This window comes from Ursus arctos, unplaced genomic scaffold (genome assembly GCF_023065955.2).
Source record: "Ursus arctos isolate Adak ecotype North America unplaced genomic scaffold, UrsArc2.0 scaffold_12, whole genome shotgun sequence".
Classification (NCBI taxonomy): domain Eukaryota; kingdom Metazoa; phylum Chordata; class Mammalia; order Carnivora; family Ursidae; genus Ursus; species Ursus arctos.
In genome coordinates this window covers 51278473-51298871 of record NW_026622786.1, presented here as the reverse complement: position 1 = coordinate 51298871, position 20399 = coordinate 51278473, and the positions used below count along the sequence as shown (strand labels likewise).

The 20399-nt window shown below is 34.0% G+C and overlaps 1 protein-coding gene across 6 annotated transcripts in view; it reads right to left on the bottom strand.

The window, feature by feature from the left end:
• DNAI4 (dynein axonemal intermediate chain 4) overlaps window positions 1-20399 on the bottom strand; it is an 84272-nt gene that overhangs the window by 46435 nt on the left and 17438 nt on the right. For all 6 annotated transcript variants that reach the window (XR_003315873.4, XM_026497853.4, XM_057310581.1 and 3 more), the window contains exons 3-6: window positions 15652-15836; window positions 14197-14309; window positions 12647-12803; window positions 9784-9923 (exon numbers count right to left, since the gene is read on the bottom strand). Coding sequence is in view for 5 of the 6 variants with exons in the window: in XM_026497853.4 (XP_026353638.1) it covers window positions 9784-9923; window positions 12647-12803; window positions 14197-14309; window positions 15652-15836 (595 nt within the window). In the remaining variant the exon portion in view is untranslated. The remainder of the gene's footprint in view (window positions 1-9783; window positions 9924-12646; window positions 12804-14196; window positions 14310-15651; window positions 15837-20399) is intronic.

Below are 20399 nucleotides of genomic sequence, written 5' to 3'. Positions count from 1 at the left end.
GTATGCACAAGTAGTTCAACATTCAAAAATTAAGTAATTCAATCTATCACAGCAATAGTCTAGAGAAGAAAAATACATAGCCATATCAGTAAATTCAGAAAAAAGCATTTGACAACACCTAATACCCACTTATGATAAAAACTTTCAGTAAACTAAGAATAGAAGGGAACTTCCTCAACTTGATCAAAACATCTACAAAAAAAGCTACAGATAGCATACTTAATGGTGAGAAACTAGAAGCCTTCTTGCTAAGACTAGGAATAAAGCAAGGCTATCCCCTCTCACCACTCCTTTTCAACATCGTATTGGAAGTCGAAGTTAATGCAGTAAGACAAGAAAAAGAAATAAAATACAGGCTGGGAAGGAAGAAATAAAACTGTCTTTGTTTACAGATGACATGTTAGTGTATATAGAAAATCCGAAAGAATGGACAAAAACTCCTAGAATTAATAAGTGATTAAAGAAAGGTTGCAGGATACAAGATAAATACATGAAAGCCAATACAAAATTCCTTTCCTAAATGCTGGCAATGAACAAATGGAATTTGAAATTCAAAACAATATAATTTACATTGGTGCCCCAGAAATGATTAGCTATAAACCTAACAAAATATATACAAATCTATACGAGAAAAACCACAAAACTTTAATGTACAAAATCATTCATGAAATGGAAAGACATTCTATGTTCATGTTTAGGAAGACTCAACATTGTCAAAATGTCAGTTATTCCCAAATTGATCTATAGATCAGTGCAATCTCAATTAAAATCCCAGCAAATTATTTTGTGAATATAAACAAGCTGATTCTAAGTTTATATGGAGAGAAAAAAGACTCAGAATAGCCAATAAATATTGAAGAAGAAGAAGAACAAATTTGGAGGACTAACGCTACCCAACTTGAAGACTTACTATAAAGTACAACAATCAAGACAATATGATATGGGTGAACTAACAGACAAATAGTTCAATGGAATAGAAAAGAGACCAGAAATGGACCCACATCAATACAGTCAATTGATCTTTGACAAAGAAGAACATACAATGGAACAAAGATAAGTCTTTTCAACAAGTGGTGCTGAAACAACAGGACATCCACATGCAAAAAATGAATCCAGACACAGATCTTTTATCCTTTATAAAAATTAACTCAAAATTGATTATAGACCTAAAGGTAAAAAGTGAAACTATGAAAATTCTAGAGGATAACATAGAAGAATATCTAGATGACCTTCACTATAATGATGACCTTTGGTATGGAAAGGTATGATTGCTAAAGCAAAAACTGATAAGTTGAACTTCATTAAAATTTAAAATGTCTGTTCTGTGAAAGGCAATATCAAGAGAATAACAAGACCAGCCACATACTGGAAGAAAACATTTGCTAAAGCTACATCTGATGAAGTACTGTTGACCAAAATATACATGTATTTCTTAAAACTCAACAAGAAGAAAAAATAATTCAAAATGGGCCAAGGAGCTTAACAGACACTTCACCAAAGATATACAGATGGCAAATATTATATGAAAATATGCTCCAGGGGCACCTGGGTGGCACAGCGGTTAAGCGTCTGCCTTTGGCTCAGGGCGTGATCCCGGCGTTCCGGGATCGAGCCCCGCATCAGGCTCCTCTGCTATGAGCCTGCTTCTTCCTCTCCCACTCCCCCTGCTTGTGTTCCCTCTCTCACTGGCTGTCTCTCTCTCTGTCGAATAAATAAATAAAATCTTTAAAAAAAAAAAAAGAAAAGAAAATATGCTCCACATGATATGTCATCATGGAAATACAAATTAGAATAACAATGAGATGCCACTGCACACCTATTAGAATGGTCAAAATCTGGAACACTGACAACACAAATTGTTGGTAAGGACACGGAGCAACAGGAACCCTCCATTATTGCTGACAGGAATGCAAAATGGTGCAACCACTTTGGAAGAAACTTTGTTCCTTACAAAACTAAAAACACTGTTACCATATGATTCAGCAATATGTTCCTTGATATTTACCCAAAGAAATTAAAAGCTTATTATGTCTACACAAAAACCTGCACAGAGATGTTTATACCATCTTTATTGATAATTGCCAAAACTGAGAAGCAATCAAGATACCCTTCTGTAGATGAATAGATTAGATTTTGTCCTCTTCAGAGAGAAACTTCTGACATCTTTTAGAGTAGAAGAGAGGAATTTGCTCAAAGCATGTATCTGTACTTGATTCCTTTTTGTAACTGAATGATATTTCATTGAATATATTTTACACATTATGTTTATCCACTCATCCACTTATGGACATCTTGGGTTGTTTCTACTTTTTATGATAAATACTGCTGCCATGAATATGTGTGTACCTGTATTTGATTACCTGTTTTCAATTCTCTGGGATACCTATCTATCTATCTATCTATCTATCATCTATCATCTAGGAATGGAATTGCTGGGTCATATGATAACTCTATTTAATTGAGGAACTACCAAACTGGTTTTCATGGCAGCTGCACCATTTTGCATTCCCACTGGCTGTGTATGATGGCTCCAATTTCTCCACATCCTTGTTAACAATTGTTATTTTCCATTTTTAATCATAGTCATCTTAATGGGTGAGAAATGGTAACTCGTGGTTTTGATTTGCATTTCTGTAATGATTAATGATGTTGAACACTTTCATGTGCTTATTGGCAATATGTATATATTCTTTGAAGAAATATCTATTTAAGTCCAATGTCCATTTTTTAATTAGGTTGCTTGTCTCTTTATTCTTGGATTATAAGTATTCCTTATATATTCTGGATACTGGAACTTTATGAGAGGTAGGATCTGCAAATATTTCCTCCCATTATGTAGGTTGTCCTTTCACTTTTTCAATAATGTTCTTTTATGTACAAAAAGCTTTTTGATGAAGGTCAATTTATCTATTTTTTTCCTTTGTTCTTTCTGCTTTTAGTGTCATATCTTATCAATGGACAAGAATCCATTGTAAAAGCAAAGGGTAAAAATATTTATCTCAGTGTTTTCTTGTAAGAGTTCTATCATTTTAGCTCTTAAATTTAAGTCACTGTTCCATTTTGAGTTAATTTTTGTAGATGGTATCAAGTACAACTTTATTCTTTTCATGTGGCTATCCAGTTGTACCAGTGCCATTTGTTGAAAAGACTATTTTTCCTCCATTTAATGGTCTTGGCACCTTTATAAAAAAATCAGTTGATCATATATGTGAGAGTTTATTTCTGGGCTCTCTGTTCTATTCTTTTGGTCTATATACCTGTGTTTATGCTAGTACAACCCTATTTTGATCACTGTAACTTAACAAGTTTTCAAAACAGGAAGTGTGGGAAAGAACTGTTCTTTTTCAAGATTGTTTTGGCTATTTGGAGGGTCCTTTGATATCCATAGAATGATTTACTTTTTTTATTTCTGCAAAACATCTTGGGGGGTTTTGATACGTATTGTGTTGAATCCGTAGATTGGTTTGAGGATTTAAATCTTAATACTATGTTGTTCAAACCATAAACACAGGATATCTTTTCACTTATTCAGGACTTCTTTAATTTCTTTAAGCAATGTTTTGTAGTTATCAGTATACAAGTCTTTCTCCTTTTTGGTTAGATTTATTCCTAGTATTTTATTATTCTAGATGCTACTGTAAGTGCAATTATTTTCTTAATTGCTTTTTTGAATTTTCATTGATAGTGTATAAAAATACAACTGAATTATTTGTGTTGATTTTGTATTCTGAAACTTACTGAACTTAATAGCTCTAATAGTTTTTGTGTGAATTCTTTAGGATTTTCTATACTTAAGATCATGTTATCTGTGAATAAAGATACTTTTATTTCTTCCTTTCTGACTTAATATCTTTTACTTCTTTTCCTTGCTTAATTGCTTACACTAGAACTTCCAGTACAATGTTGAATAGAAGTTGAGAAAACAGTCTGGATAGAATAGATTTTATCTATTTTATCTATTTTATCCTTGTTCTGTTCTTGATCTTATGGGGAAAGCTTCCAGTTTTTCACCATTGAGTATAACACTAGCTGTGGGGTTTTTAAAAATGCCATTTATCAGATTGGGAAAATTCTCTTCTATTCCTAATTTGTTGAGTATTTTTATCATAAGACTATGTGTATTATATTGATTGACTTATATATGTTGAATCACTCTTGCATCATTGGGATAAACACACTTGATCATAGTGTATAATCCATTTAATGTGGAGCTGATTCAGTGTACTAGTATTTTATTGAGGATTTTTGCATCCATATTCATAAGGAACACTGGTATTAGTTTTCTTTTCTTATGATGTTTTTGTCCGGCTTTGGTATCAGAGTAATGTTGGCCTCATGATTTGTAAGTGGTTCTCTTCCATTTTTTGGAAAACTATTTTTTGAAGGGTTGGTGTTGCTTCTCCTTTAAATGACTTGTAGAATTCACTAGAGAAACCATTTGGTCCTGGAATTTTCTTTTCTTTTTTTAAGATTTTATTTATTTATTTGAGAGAGAAATAGAGAGACAGAGAGCGAGCACAAGTTGGGGGAAGGGCAGCAAAAGAGGGGCACACAGATTCCCTGCTGCACAGTGAAGCCAATGTAGGGCTCAATCCCAGGACCCTGAGATCATGACCTATGCCAAAGTCAGCCAGCCCCTTAACCAACTGAGCCACCCAGGCGCTCCTGGGATTTTCTTTGTTAGGAAGTTTTTATTATTAATCCAGTCTCTTTATTTATTATAGCTCTGTTCAGATTTTATATTTCTTTTTGAGTCAGTTTTCACAAGTTGTGAGTTTCTAGAAATGTGTCTATTTCATTTAGTTATCTAATTTATTGACATATGATGTTCTTTTTTTTATCATCTATTTTAATTCTGTAAGGTCAGTAGTAATGTCCCCACTTCCATTTCTCATTTAGTAATTTAAATCTTCTCCTATTTTTTCTTAGTTTAACAAAAATTTTGGCAGTTTTGTTGATCATTTCAAAGTACTAACTTTTAGTTTCATTGATTTTTCTGTTTATTCTCATTTTGCTTATCTCCACTCTAATTTTTATTATCTCCTTCCTTATGTTGGCTTTTGATTTAATTTTGTCTTCTTTATCTTATTCCTTAAGGTGTAAAGTTTTTGATTTGAGATTTTAATTTTTTTATTGAAGTTGATACATAATGCTACATTAGTTTCAAATGGAGATCTTTTTTAATGTATCTACAGCTATAAATTTCTCTCTAAGCACTACTTCCACTATGTCTTTAAGTTTTGCTATGTTGTAGTTTCATTCTCATTCATCTCAAAATATTTTCTAATTTCCCTGTGCTTTCATCTTTGACTCACTGGTTGTTTAAGAGTATGTTGTTTAGGGGCGCCTGGGTGGCACAGCGGTTAAGCATCTGCCTTCGGCTCAGGGTGTGATCCCGGCGTTATGGGATCGAGCCCCACATCAGGCTCCTCCGCTGTGAGGAGGATAAGAATAAAATCTTAAAAAAAAAAAAGAGAGTATGTTGTTTAATATCCAAATATTTTAAAATTTTCCAGTTTTCCTTCTGTTATACATTATGAGTGTCATTACATTGTGGCAGAAAAGATTTCAATTTTTAAAATTTTATTACCTCTTGTTTTGTCATCTAACATAATGGTGTATTTTGGAGAGCTTTCCATGTGAATTAGAGAAAAAAATGTGTATTCTGCTGTTTGGAAATGGTGTGTTCTGTGTATGTATGTCATGTCTAGTTTCTATTATTATTCAAGTCCTCTATTTTCTTATTGATAATCTGTCTGGTTGTTCAGTCATTATTGACAGTGGAGTACTGAAGTGTCACAACTCTTTATTGCAGAACTGTCTATTTCTCCCTTCAATCCTGTCAATTTTTGCTTCATATCTTTGGAGGCTCTCTTGTTAAGTACATATATGTTTATAATTGTTATCTTCTTTATGGATTGAATCTTTTATCAATATATAATGTTCTTTGGCCCTTGTAACAATTTTATATAAAGTCTACTGTGTCTGATATTAGTAAAGCCATCTCAGCTTTCTTTAATTGCTATTTACAACCTTTCACTTTACATATTTTTGTCTGTGGATTTAAAGTGAGTCTCTTGTTAGACAGTATATACTTGGATCATGTTTAGTTTTTTTTTTTTGTAATCCATCCTATCAATATCTGTTTTTTATTTGGAGAGTTTAATCCATTTATTTAAAGTAATTATTGTTCAGGAAGGACTTCTGCCATTTTTCTGTCTTCCTTATGTCTTATGTCTTTGTTCCTTAATTCTCCCATTACTGTCTTCTTTTGTGTTTACTTGATTTTTTAATAGTGTTCTGCTTTGATTCCTTTCTAATTTTCTTTTTTGCAATTTTTAAGTTATTTTCTTGGTGGTTGCCTTGGAGATTACAAATACTTTCTTAAAATTTTAACAATCTATTGTGAATTAATATTACCTTACTTCAGTAGTATAAAGGAACTCCTATACAGCTCTATCACACCCACTTTGTTATGTCACAAATTACATCTTTTTTTTTTTAAGATTTTATTTATTTATTTGACAGAGATAGAGGCAGCCAGTGAGAGAGGGAACACAAGCAGGGGGAGTGGGAGAGGAAGAAGCAGGCTCATAGCGAAGGAGCCTGATGTGGAGCTCGATCCCATAATGCCGGGATCACGCCCCGAGCTGAAGGCAGACGCTTAATGACTGCGCTACCCAGGCGCCCCACAAATTACATCTTTATACACGGTGTGCCCATTAGTATAGATTTATAATTATTGTTTTTATGTATTTATTTGTTTTAGTTTATTTTTTATTTTTAGATTTTATTTATTTCTTTGACAGAGAGAGAGACAGCCAGCAAGAGAGGGAACACAAGCAGGGGGAGTGGGAGAGGAAGAAGCAGGCTCCCAGCAGAGGAGCCTGATGCGGGACTCATTCCCCGGACTCCAGGATCACGCCCTGAGCAGAAGGCAGATGCTTAATGACTGAGCCACCCAGGCACCGCTTATGTATTTACTTTAAATTATATTGCAAAAAAATAGAGGAGAGACAAACCAAAATTACAATACTGGCTTTTGTATTTACCTTTGTAGTTACCTTTACCAGTGTTGTTTGTTTCTTTACATGTCTTCAAGTTACTGTCTGGTGTCCTTTCATTTCTGCCTGAATGACTGACTCCTTTTAGCATTTCTCATAAGTCTATTCTCCTAGTGCTGAATTGCCTTAGCTTTTTTTAATCTGGGAATATCTTAATTTCTCCTTCATGGAAATATATTTAATCTTAATTATTTAACTTAATTTCTCCATCATGAGAATTATTTGAAGGATACAGAATTCTTGGTTGACAGTTTTCTCTTTCATCTTTTTTAGAATGGCATCCCACTGACCTCTGGACTCCATGGTTTTTGCTGAGAAGTTGGGTGTAATCCTATTGATGATTCCTTGTACATGATGGGTCACTTTTCTTTTGCTGCTTCTAAGATTCTCTTTCAACACTTAATTATAACGTGCCTGAGTGTAGATCTCCTTGTTTATTCTTTTTGGAGTTTGTTGAGCATCTTAGACATGCAGATTCATGACTTTTATCAAATTTTGGAAGTTTTTGGCGATTCTTTCCTCAAATACTTTTTGTTCTCCTTTGTCTCTTTTTTCCTTCTAGCATTCTGAAATTCCCTTTATGTGTATGTTGGTATGCTTGGTGGAGCCCCACAGGTCCTTTGAACTGTGTTCATTTTTCCTTATTCTTCTTTCTTTCTGCTCCTCAGACAGGATTATTTTAATTGACCTGTGTTTTAAGAATTGCTGATTCTTTCTTCTGTCTGCTCAAATCTGCTATTGATAACTCTAATGAGTTTTTCCATTTCAGTTATTGTACTTTTAATCTACAGAATTTGTTTGGCTTCTTTTTATAATTCCTATCTCTTTATTCATATTCTTTATTTGTTTGTCTGGTCTGCTTTCGCTCTTTGCCTACAGTTTCCTTTAGCCTTATCAGAATATTTAATACAATCGATATAAAGTTTTTGGCTAATAAATACAATGTCTGTACCTCCACAGGGAGAGTTTCCATTAATTTCTTATTTAAACAGGCTACACTTTCTTATTTCTTTCTATCCTTTGTAATTTTTTTTAGAACTGAACATTTTGAATATAATAATATGGTAACTCTGGATATCAGATTCTTCTTGATCCTTGGGTTTTGTTTTTGTAGTGTGCTGTGAGGCCTAGTTTGTTTGCTTAGTGATGTTTCTAAACTATTTTTATAAAGACTGTATTCTTTGTCATGTATCATCTTAGAAGTGTTTGCTTTCTGGCTTTTGGTCAGCAAATGTCTTGACAGAGATTTCCCTGAACACCTGAATTCCTCTCCCCATCAGAAAGAAAGGAGAGCAAAGAAAAACAAACAAAACAAAAGGGAAAAAACTCCCAGTCTTTGCAGATTAAGTCTGTGTTAAGGTACTCCTTTAATGCTTAGCCAGGCTGTTTCTAACTATGCCTTAGCCTTCACTTCCTGCTTGTACCGAGCCTACAGATCAGCCAGAGGTGAAAGATTAGGATCTTTTCAAGTCTTTTCTGAGCATGCATCCTGCCCTAGGCACGCACATGACTTTCTAAATTTCCCAGTATATGCAAGCCTTTTTCAATATCTTAATTTCCCAAAGAAACTCCCTCCCTAGCTTTTTCTCTCAGGCTTTTAGTATGTTTCTTGTTTGACTTCATTGTATTCTCTTTTCTCTAAGAGAGATGAGTGTTCACTTGCCTTTCGATATTTGTGGAGAATGCAGTATGCACAGCTGCTTTCCCACCTGAGCGAGTGATGAATTAAAAAAAAAACAAAACAATAATAAGGCAAGTGCTCTGTGTAAGTCCTTCAGGTAGCTCCCAAACAGGTTGAAACAGAGAAATCAACTCCGTTAAGAATAAAGTCTGCTCTGCTCCCTCTAGAACCAGAGGCCAGGGTCTCAAACTGGGAAGGCAGACTGCTGTCTTTAAGACCACCACCACATTGGGTAGGGGAGTAAGGCAAGAGTGAGTAAAGATGCCACTAAGCTTTCCTACTAATTGTAAGTTGCCCTTTTCTTGATTTAGTACTTGCTTAGAAGTTTGTCTATTTTAATCTTTCAAAAAAACTAGCTTATAGTTTTGCTGAACAACAAAGGCCATTAAAATTAAAAACTTTCTTCTAATTACCTTTTTGGCTCTACTTCACAGATTGTTGGCTATGCAGGGTTGTTAATTTATAAACATTGAAAGACAGTAAGTGTGAAGGACACAGGCTCTACAACCAGACTGTCTGAGGGTATTACTGTATGCCATACTAGCTGAGTGACCTTAGCAAGTTGGCTAACTTCTCTTTGCTTGTTTCTTCCTCCAAAATGGAGAGTAACAATAGTACCTACCTCATAGGGTTGTTGTGAGGATTAAACCAGTTAATAAATACGAAAGGCCTAGAATAGTATCTGGCACATTTTAAATGTTATTAGTTGTGATTGATAATCTTTGTGAAATAGTAAGCAGACAGTTTCTCTAAATGCTTTGTAAACATTTGAAAAGTATAAAATTCTACGATAGTTACTATAAAAATCAAAATTCATGTTATCTAAATCTTCTATATTTATACTTATTACTCATTTTTTTTGACTCATTATTTATCAAAGTATAAAAGCTGTAGATTACAGTGCCCAGCTACTATTGTGATTTGGCCAAAGTATTTCTATCTTTGCTCTATATGTTTCAATATTTATTTCTTAATTGAGACTCAAAGAATGTATATTAAAATATGGTCATTTATCAAGCAGAATAAAATATAAATTACCTTTGTCTTCCTTTACAATTTTGTCACATTGAACCTCTTTATTCTTCGGAGCTCCGTTAATAGTCTGCATCATCCTTTCAACATATAAGTCATTGCCTAATCTATTTCTACAAAGGGTCTCATAAATCTTGTTTCTCCGACTATAAAAAATAAAGTATATTCAACACATTAATAAAAATTATCACCACAGATATTGCTTCTTTATATTATGCTTTCTCTTTAAAATTACCTTCTTTAATGTAGATTGCACCAAACATGAAGTGAGAGTTCAAAAAACTCTTTAGGGAAAGACTGCACTCAACTACCTCCAAAGGACTCCATTTACTGTACCTCCCGACATCCCTACTACTTTCAGTGCCCACCAACAATGTGCTAGCACTATCTCCAAATAGGTTTTATGAACTTTGCTATAAACACTGAAAACTATACATTTCCCTTAAGGTACCATGTTTGTGTCATCCTGTAGTTACTATTTTCATAATTATTCAATTCTGAGTATTTCTTAAATTTCTATTACAGTTTTTTTCTTTGATTCATGAGGAATTTAGAAAATGTGCTTTTTAACTTCCAAATGTGTATGTGAATATGTATCTATGTTTTTACTAAGATTTACGTTATTCACTTTTAACTTAATTCCATTTGTGGCCAGAGAATTTAGTTTCTTCGAAATTTTTGAAATTTTTCTTCATGGCCTTGTGTGTGGATGATTTTTCTAAATGTTCTGTGTGTGCTTGAAAAGGGTGTATGTTCTCTAATTGTTGAGTGAAGAGTTGTGATCATTAAATTATGTTTTTGGTTCAAATTTTCTATATCTATATGAATTTTTTATCTGGTAGACATACAGTAATTAGGAGAGGTATGTTTAAATCTCCTACTTTAATAGGATACTTACCAAGTTTTTAATTTTTGCTTCATGTATGTTGAGGTTATTTTATTAGGAGTATTCAAGATTAGAATTATTTTTACCTTCCTGTCATTATGAAGTGAACTTCCTTATCCCTAATAATGCTGTTGGTTTAACTGTTTCTCTGTGGATGATATCTTTTTTCTTTCTTTTTTTCTTCTGATTTTAAAATCTTTTAATATTTGATACCCTGGAGTGTCAGTACAATGCACTGAATCCACTTCTTTTTTGTAGATTTTGTAAAAAATTTATTCCTGTTTCTGTGACATGGTGTCTTTTAAGAGCTTGGGAAAGTCCTTACTCACTCTTTTTGAATAGTTCCTCTCCTCCATTCTTCCTATTTTGACTTTTTGAAACTAACCACATGCATGTTGGACCTGTATTCTATTGACAATGTCTTTTTTAACTTCTCATTCATACTTTATATCACATTTTTCTCCCCAAGGTTTATTTTGTATAATTTATCCAGATCTATGTTTCAATTTATTAAATCTCTGCTCAATTATGCCTTGTTTAATTTAACATTTACTTTTTAATTTCAGCAATTATATAAGCATACTTTATTTTACAGTTCTTTTTAGATGTTTTTGCAAATATAAGTCATCACTTTGATAGTTTCTTAATGTTAGTAAGGTGTTAACTTTATCTTTTATTCAAATATCTCACATATATTTTACATTCTATATCTTATAATATAGCCCTACTAAAATCTTATTATCCACAGTCTTCACGATGTAGATTTAGGGTTTGTTGTTTCTTTTAATTCTCATTCATAATGGCTTCTTTATTGGTTTGGTGTATTTTTACCAAACTCAATCTGAGGGAATCTTAAGAACCTAAATAGGATATGATTTCCTCCAGAGAAAATTCATGTTTGCTTATGATAGTAGCTATGAGACCTGGGATCACTTGAGATATCTGCAATCCTTTTAAGTGTGTTTGATTAGTACAAAAATATCTCTTTCAGTTCTCTCAACTTGTGGGGGACCCAAGACTTAATGGACTCTAGATCCATGTGATGATTTTAACATTTGCTTCTAGCATCTCTCCCCTGATTTCAGATCATTTATTTATCCATTTGTTATTCTTTCCTTTTCTTTTTTTGGTGTCAAGGCTTTCCTTTATGTCTTATGAGGTTCAAAGTATGATATTCAGGATCTACTTGTATGATATTTTATAGTCCAAAAAAATTCTAGGTTATTTTATATTTGGATAAGAATAATGCCCTAAAAATATTTTAATGATGGATTTTTTAGTACTATGAATCATATTCAAATTACATTTGAATCTAAATAATCTGAATAACTATCAATAATCTCTTTATAGTAGCTAAATTAACTTCAGACAGAGCAGATTCCAGAGCAAGGCAAATTATCAGAGATAAAGAGAGGCATTACATAATGATAAAGGGGTCAATTCTCCCAAAAAGGCATAACAATCCTTCATGTGTATGTGTTTAACAACAAAGCTTCAAAATACACAAGGCAAAAACTAACAATCTATTTAAATTCATTAATAAGGAGAAATGGAAAATCTGTTCTAATGTAGTAAATTCAGTTATTTTCCCATTATTTTCCTTCTTAAGTTTTTAATATAAAAATGTCAGTCCTTTCTTCTTAAATGGAAATAATTTATATATGCATAGAAGAAAAAAATCATTAAAATCTATATTGAGACTTGGAAGCTTCCTTTATTTCTTTTATTATTTGACTTAGTAGTTTGCCTACTTTTTAAAGAATAAGGTAAAGCTATGGGTTCTTCCTCTAGGAAAAAAGTACATACAACACAAATACTTTACATATCATTTCATAGGGCATATATATAACTTTACATATAATTTCACCAAGCACATATGCCACCAGTATTTATCCAGGAATCCCCAAAAACAGAAACAAGGCTAAGAACCTCTGACTTAGCACTGAAATTACAGAAGCAAATAGACAATTGAGCCATACGTACATGACCTTCCCAGCTTCTTCAGATTCCACAGAAATCAAGACTGTTGGTAGGTTAAAAAAGCTTAGTGTTTCCGTCTCTGTGAGTGTTATCTCTACAGTCTTTTGTAGGTCTTCTTTTGTTACAATTTTTTCAGGCGTTGCCCTCACAACTCGTAAATCTAAAATACATGACTTATTAAAAATCATTTACTAATTGCTATTTTTAATTTTCATTTTACCAAAATATCATGATGGGTCATACATTGCAGGTGGCTTTATGTGGTCAAAGAACAGACTGTGTTGTGGGATGTATTCAATCACTCTGAAGCTAGGGGACATTATGATAATAATCCAGTCCTCCTGTCTTCCTCTGAGAGGATGCTCTTCCCTGCTGCAGCAGATTGCCTAAGTTTTCATTGCTGATTGCCTAAGTTTTCATTGCTAAGGCTTTCTCCCTTCCCTTGCTCTTTCCATTAAGAAAATCAAATGGTTAGCTTTCCTACCTCTCTTGAAGCTAGAGGTGACCATGTGGCAGAGTTCTGGCCAATGAGATAACAGCAGAAATATATAGGAAAGAAGGCTCCTGGGGAAGCTTTTACTTTTCTGATAAACGAGGATGATATGACTGAAGCTACTGCCTTTCTCCCTCTTTCTGCCTTTAATGTGGATATAATACCCACAGCTGGGGCAGATATTTTGAGAGCATGGAGAAAAAAGCAAGAAGTAAGAAGAAAAGTTTTAAGGAAAGAGAATAGCAGAGCTGCCAATGCAGAGTCTGACAGTCAAGCCACAAAATCAAATCCAAAAGCTATTGACCTTTTAAGTTCTTTTAATGTGAAAAAAACAGGTGATTGTTTAAGCTAACGGTAGTTGGGTATTCTGTTACTTGGCAGAGCATTCCTGTTACATATCTTAACACCAAAGACTCTATCAAGCACTTTTCCAACCTTATGAATACTTCCCTCAAACCTTCATTGTCATACCAGAGGAAGAGACACCCTTACTGCACTCCAAGGCAAATGTTCCTCAGGTAGGTACCCATTTCTTCCAGCACTTTTGATCATCCGTTATTTTATCATTCTTTTATCTTCATTTTCATAATCCCACACCTCATGTTTTATGCTCTGCCTGGAAGGAGCCACTCTTATTTGTTCTCCTGACAAATTACTAATCATCATTAAAAACCCAATTCAAAAGTCTATAATGCTCTCTATGAATTCTTTTTTTTTTTTTCCCCACCTGAAGTTGTTAATCTTCACTTTCAAAGTGCTCGCATAACATTCTGCATATGTCCTGTTAGGGCACTGGTCACAATGTATCAGAAGAACTTGCCTCCTGAGTTAAAAGCAGAGAACTTCTAAAACAGGGCTGTCATTCCTGAGGCTGGTGGTGCAAGAGAGTTACCTTGGGAAATTGAATGATACCCTGGTAATTCACATGTAGCTACTCCTCAGGCCAGCATTTGGGAATCATTACCATAGTTCTTTTATCTCAAGTACCTGACAAATAATACGCATATTTGCTAAGGAAATAATGGGCTGTTACTGAAATAAATGATATTATTTTCATTACCTGTAAAACTAGTTAGTTTTTCCCGTTTATAGGATGGTTCTTCTAGGTCTTCTGCTATTGATTCAGTAGTGGATACACTTGATTTAGAAACTGAACTGCTTCCTAAAACTGACCTTTAATAATGAAAAACAACATTATTCATTTATGTAGATGTTCTTGTGGGTAATTAAATATATAAATAAAAACCTTATCATACTGAGAAATCAAATATATTATAATCATCTAAGAAAAATTGATAAAAAGAAACTACTTCTTTAAACAGAGTTGGTTTGTAGTGTTCCCTTAAGTAAAAGTCATTATAAATGTATTTTAGAGATAAAACATGTCAAACCTAGGTCTAAAGTCCTTCGATGGGTTCCCAATATATTTAGAATAAAAAGCTGAAATACAGTCTACCTATCCAGTCTCTCTGTCTTCATTATCAGTCTTCCCCTTCCCCCCTTTTCCTCAATCTTGTGGTGCTCTGTTATTTTAGAGCCTTGGCCGGGAACTTCCATTTTTTACCAATTTTCTGCTCATCATTCAAATCCCATCTTAAATGTGATGTATTCAAATCCCATCTTAAATCCACCTTGAAAGGTCCTCTCAAGGCTTAATTAAAAGCAAATCTACATACTGGTTGGGAAATCCACAAATTGAAAAATATAAAAATAAGTTCTTTAAACATATGAACTTAATACTACTTCATGATATTATATACCTTTTTTCCCTTTCTATTTCTAAGTCCAACTGTCCTCCAAAAGGATAGGTTCAGTTTACTGGAATATTCTTTGTTTTGTAGAGCACTCCTATGGCTACTCTATGCAAATTTGGAGGCAGACTCTCGAACAGCCTATTTTCTCTTAAAATTTTGTGCTTAGTTAACATCTGGAAATTTTAATTTGTCAGATTGGAAATTACACACTCAAATATTTCCCCATAATCTTTAGATTATTTTAGGACATCCTGTTTTATTATTGCAAAGACTCTGAATTTCTCCACTATAAGCATTAATAAAATTTCAGTAATGTGTCTACATAATACACGCATAACATTTCATTTACAAAAAAATTATGAAACAGAAGAGAAACCAAACCCTAGGAGAACAGGGATATACATGGAAGAATGGGGAAGTGGTCACGGAGAAGGAAAGCTACTTCTTCCCTAAATGGCAACATAAAAGAAACTGAAGAAATATGTCTGTGGGTATGTGATGCAAGCCCCATCTTTTGGTTCCTCAGGAAATCTTGAATAAAATCTACATATATTTCTCACAAATGTTTTGGTGTGTCAGGGAACTCTTAAGTCATGCAAAGCTCTACATCTAAGTAAAACATGAGGGGAACATAGAGATGGCACACTAATGTAGAGTGGAGTTGGGAGTCTGAAGACAACTGAGATCTAAGTTACATATATGCAACTTAAATGAAAAGACAGTACACATGATATTAAAAAAAATAGAATAGTATACTCTACCTTGTAAACTGCCCTAACATACTAGGATTTATTGTGTTCTGATACAGGCTATAGGAAGATATATAGTCCGATGCATATGATCCTTCTTGTGATGTCAACAGTTTATTTGGCTTTGCTGTACCCATATGTGGGTCTTGATGGTAAAGAGGTCGGGGAGTAACATCAACTCCAAGTGCATTAATTACCTGTGGAAAATGGTTATTTAAAATGAAATAAGTAAAAAAAAAAATGTGGTTTCTGAATAATAGGTCCCAGAAAATAGGAATTAAAGTAGTAGAAAAAAGCAATACAATGTGTCTAGGATGGAATAAACATGAAAAATTGAATAAAAGATTTTATGCTTAAAAAATTTCTTAACTAGGCATACTTTTTAAAAATATCTTATACGTATTTTTACCGATATGCAAGTAATACATATTAATTTTGGGGAAATTCAGAAAGGTAGAAAGATAATTCATCCAGATTATTAATATTTTTGTATATTTAATTTTTTATGTATAAGCTTTAAAAAACCCACTATTATTTGTTCAACATTTTATTAGTAACATTTCCCAATTTTTATATATTGTTTTTGCCTAATTTTTAATCTTTTCAATTATGAAATTTAACACATACAGAATTACAGCTCTTACATTCAAGTTTTTTATCCATTGTGAGTTAATTTTTGTGTATGGTCTAAGATAGTGGTCCAGTTTCATTCTTTTGCAGGTGGCTTTCCAGTTTTCCTAACTCTACTTACTGAAGATACTGTTTCTCCCCAGCGTATACATTGCTCTTCCATTGTAAATTAATTGACCATATATGTGTGGGTTTATTTCTGGGCTCTCTGTTCAGTTCCATAAATCTTTTGTTTCTATTTTTGATGTATGTGTTTATGTACAAATACCATACTGTTTTAATTACTGTAGCTCTGCAATACAATTTGAAATCAGAGAGGGTGATGTCTCCAGCTTTATTCTTTCCTAAGATTGCTTTAGCTATTCAGGGTCTTTTGCTGGTCCATACAAATTTTAAGATTATTCTATTCTGTGAAAAATGCCATTGAAATTTTGCTAGGGTTTGCACTGACCCTGTGCATTGCTTTGGATAGTGTGGACATTTTAACAATATTGATTCTTCCAATCAATAAGCACGGAATATCTTTTTATGTATTTGTAACTTCAATTTTTTCATTAATGTCTTGTAATGTTCAATATACAGATCTTTTACCTCCTTTGTTAAATTTATTTCTAGGTATTTAATTTGTTTAGATGCAATTATAAATGGGATTTTTAAAAAATTTCTTTCTGAGCACTGGATATTAATGTATAGAAATGCGACAGGTTTCTGTATATTAATTTTGTTTCCATCAAATTTACTGAATTTATTATTCTAATTGTTTTTTGGTGGAGTCTTTAGGACTTTCTATATACAATATGTCATCTACAAATAGTGACAGTTTTACTTCTTCCTTTTCAACTTGGATAACTTTTATCTCTTTTTCTTGACTTATTACTCTGTCTAGGACCTCCAATACTATGTTGAATAAAAGTGGCAAGAGTGGGCATCCTTGTCTTGTTCTTGATCTTAGACGAAACGTTTTCGGATTTTTACCACTGAGTACATATGGCCTAATTAAGTGAGGTACATTCCCTCTATACCTGCTTTGTAGAGTTTTTATCATAAATGGATGTTGAATTTTGTCAAATGTTTTTTCTGCATCTATTCAAATGATCATATGATTTTTATCCTTCATTCTGTTAATGTGGTGTATCACATTGACTGATTTGTGAGCACTAAACCAACCTTGTATCCCTGGAATGAATTTTATTTGATCATAATCTATAATCCTTTTAATATATTGGTGAATTTGGTTTGCCAGTATTTTGTTTAGGGTTTCGTATCTACGTTTATCATAGATATTGGTGTATAATTTTCTTTCCTTGTGGTGCCCTTGTATGGTTTTGGTATAATAAAATGAGTTTTGAAGAGCTTCCCCCTCTTCCTTTATTGGAAAATTTTGAGAAGAATTGATATTAATTCTTCTTTGAATGTTTGGTATAATTCACCACTTAAAACTGTCTGGTTCTAGAATTTTGTTTGTTGGGAGGTTTTTGATTACCGATTTGATCTCCTTAATAGTAATTGGACTGTTCAGATCATCTATTTCATCAAATTCAGTCTTGATAGGTTGTTCATATCTAATGATTTGTACATTTCTTCTAGGTTGTCTAATTTGTTGGCATATATTTGTCCACAATATTCTCTTATGATCCTGTTATTTCTGTGGTATCAGTTGTAACATCTCTTTTATTTTCTTATTTCACTTAGCATAATACTCTGTAGCTCTAGCCATGTTGTTGCAAATGGCTAGATTTCACTCTTCTTATGGCTAATATTCCATTGTATATATACACCACATCTTCTTTATCCATTCATTAGTCAATGGACATTTAGGCTGCCTCCATAATTCATCTATTGTAGATAATGCTGCTATATACATTGCGGTGCATGTATCCTTTCAAATTAGTATTTTTGTATTCTTTGGGTAAATACCTAATAGTGCAATTGCTGGATTGTAGGGTAGCTCTATTTTTAACTTTTTGGGGAAATTTCATACTGTTTTCCAGAGTTGCTGCACCAGTTTGCATTTCCCACAATACAAGAGAGTTCCCCTTTCTCCACATCCTTGCCAAAAATAGTTATTCCTTATGTTGTTGATTTTAGCCATTCTGACAGGTGTGAGGTGATATCTCATTGTAGCTTTGATTCGTATTTTACTGATGATCAGTGATGTTGAGTCTCTTTATTGATATTTTCTGAATTGGATGTGACAGTCATCATACCTCTTTCTAATTCTTTAATCATGGTCTCTTTATTTTTTTAAAAATTTTTAAAGATTTTATTTATTTATTTGACAGAGACAGACAGACAGCGAGAGAGAGAAGACAAGCAGGGGGAGTGGGAGAGGAAGAAGCAGGCTCCAGTGGAGGAGCCTGATGTGGGGCTTGATCCCAGAATGCTGGGATCACGCCCTGAACCGAAGGCAGACGCTTAACGACTGCGTCACCCAGGCGCCCCAATCATGGTCTCTTTAGTTCTATGAAGGTATTTATAATGATTTCTTTTAAATCTCTTTTTGTTACATCTGACATCTGGTTCTTCCCACAGTTTCTATTGCCTGTCTTCTTTTTTGAATATGGGTCATATTTTTCTATTTCTTTGTATGCCCTATGTTTTGTTGGAAACTGGAGATTTTAGATAACATATTGTAGCAACTCTAGGTATTGATACCTCCCTCCTTTCTAAAACTTGTAATTTCTATTCGCTTGTTTATTTGTTTAGTGATTACCTAGATCACTTTTGTGAGATCAATTTCCCCATAATGGGTTGAACTATGTTCCCCCAAAGAAGATATGTTTAAGTCCTAACTCCCAGTACTTCAGATTGTGGAAACAGGGTCTTTGCTGACTTAATCAAATAAAGATGAGGTCATTAGGGTGAGAACTCTAATCTGGTATGTCTGATGTCTTTATAAAAAGGGGAAATTTGGACATAGCTACACAGAGGTAAAACATCATGAAAATACACGGGGAGAATACAATGCGAAGACAGAGGATTGGAATGATAGATCTACAAGCCAAAAAGTGTTTAGGACTACCAGAGCTAGAAGAGAAACAAATCCTTCCCTATCATATTCAGAGTGTGCATGTCCACACTAACACCTTGATTTCAGACTTCCATCCTCCAGAATTGTGAGACAATGAACTTCTATTGTTTTAAGTCATACAGTTTGTGGTACTTCGCTAATGCAGCTGTAGAAAACTAATATGCCCTCTCTAACACTTACCCCCACACAATGTTAAGCCTCTGATGTTGCCTCTGGGGGATAAGCAGCTTTGGGGTATCCCCACAGCCATCCTGGGATGACAATGGTACTGTTAGGGCTCTCTACTACTCTGGACTACACTCACTCAGCTGTTAAACTTCACTAATTGCCAGCTGATTGCTCTATTGTTTTCCACAATGTCCTGGGGCACAAATTCTCTACTCCAATCAAATTGTGGCTGCTTCCAGGGACTAACTTCTGAGATCAAGGTTTGGTATTCTCACTCTAAAATGCTCCTCCTAGCTGCCTTATTCCCAGGTTCCCAGTTAACTAGCTAGCCTACAGTCTAGCGTGTATCTTCATTCAACTAATTATTTTTTAAAAATTCATGAATCTAACTCAATTCCCTTTCGCCACAACCCCCTCTGTATTTGAGTATATTCTTAGTTTCAAACTTCTCCATGCTCTGTTGCAAATGAAGTCAGTTCCTTTTAGAAGATATTAGGAGCTATTTGCTTTATAGCTTGCTTCTGCCCCCAGATAAAATCTCTGCACCAGGTCTGTGGGCATGGCAGTGGAAACAAGGGTAAGCTTCTCTATGAATGACAACCTCACTCTAGATGTTGAGTGCTCCATGGAGGGGGCAGAGCAGTAACCTGAGATATTTTCAGCTTGCTTCTCCTGACATGGAACCATTACCTCATGATCCAGGGCAGGACCTCCGAATTCTCAATGTGCCACACTCAAGGTAGAGTTCATCAGTAGGGATTAGGCAGAAGAAAGCAGTCCGCACTTCTCAATCGCACCCACCCAGAAGTTAGCCTCAGCGACAGGCATTTGGGGGCAGCATGAGAAATGCTTAAGTTCTGCTTTGGGGAAAGAAAGCCCTATACATGGGAGCTAAGGGGAAAGGAAACCCTGTGCTCTTGGCTGCAAGCAG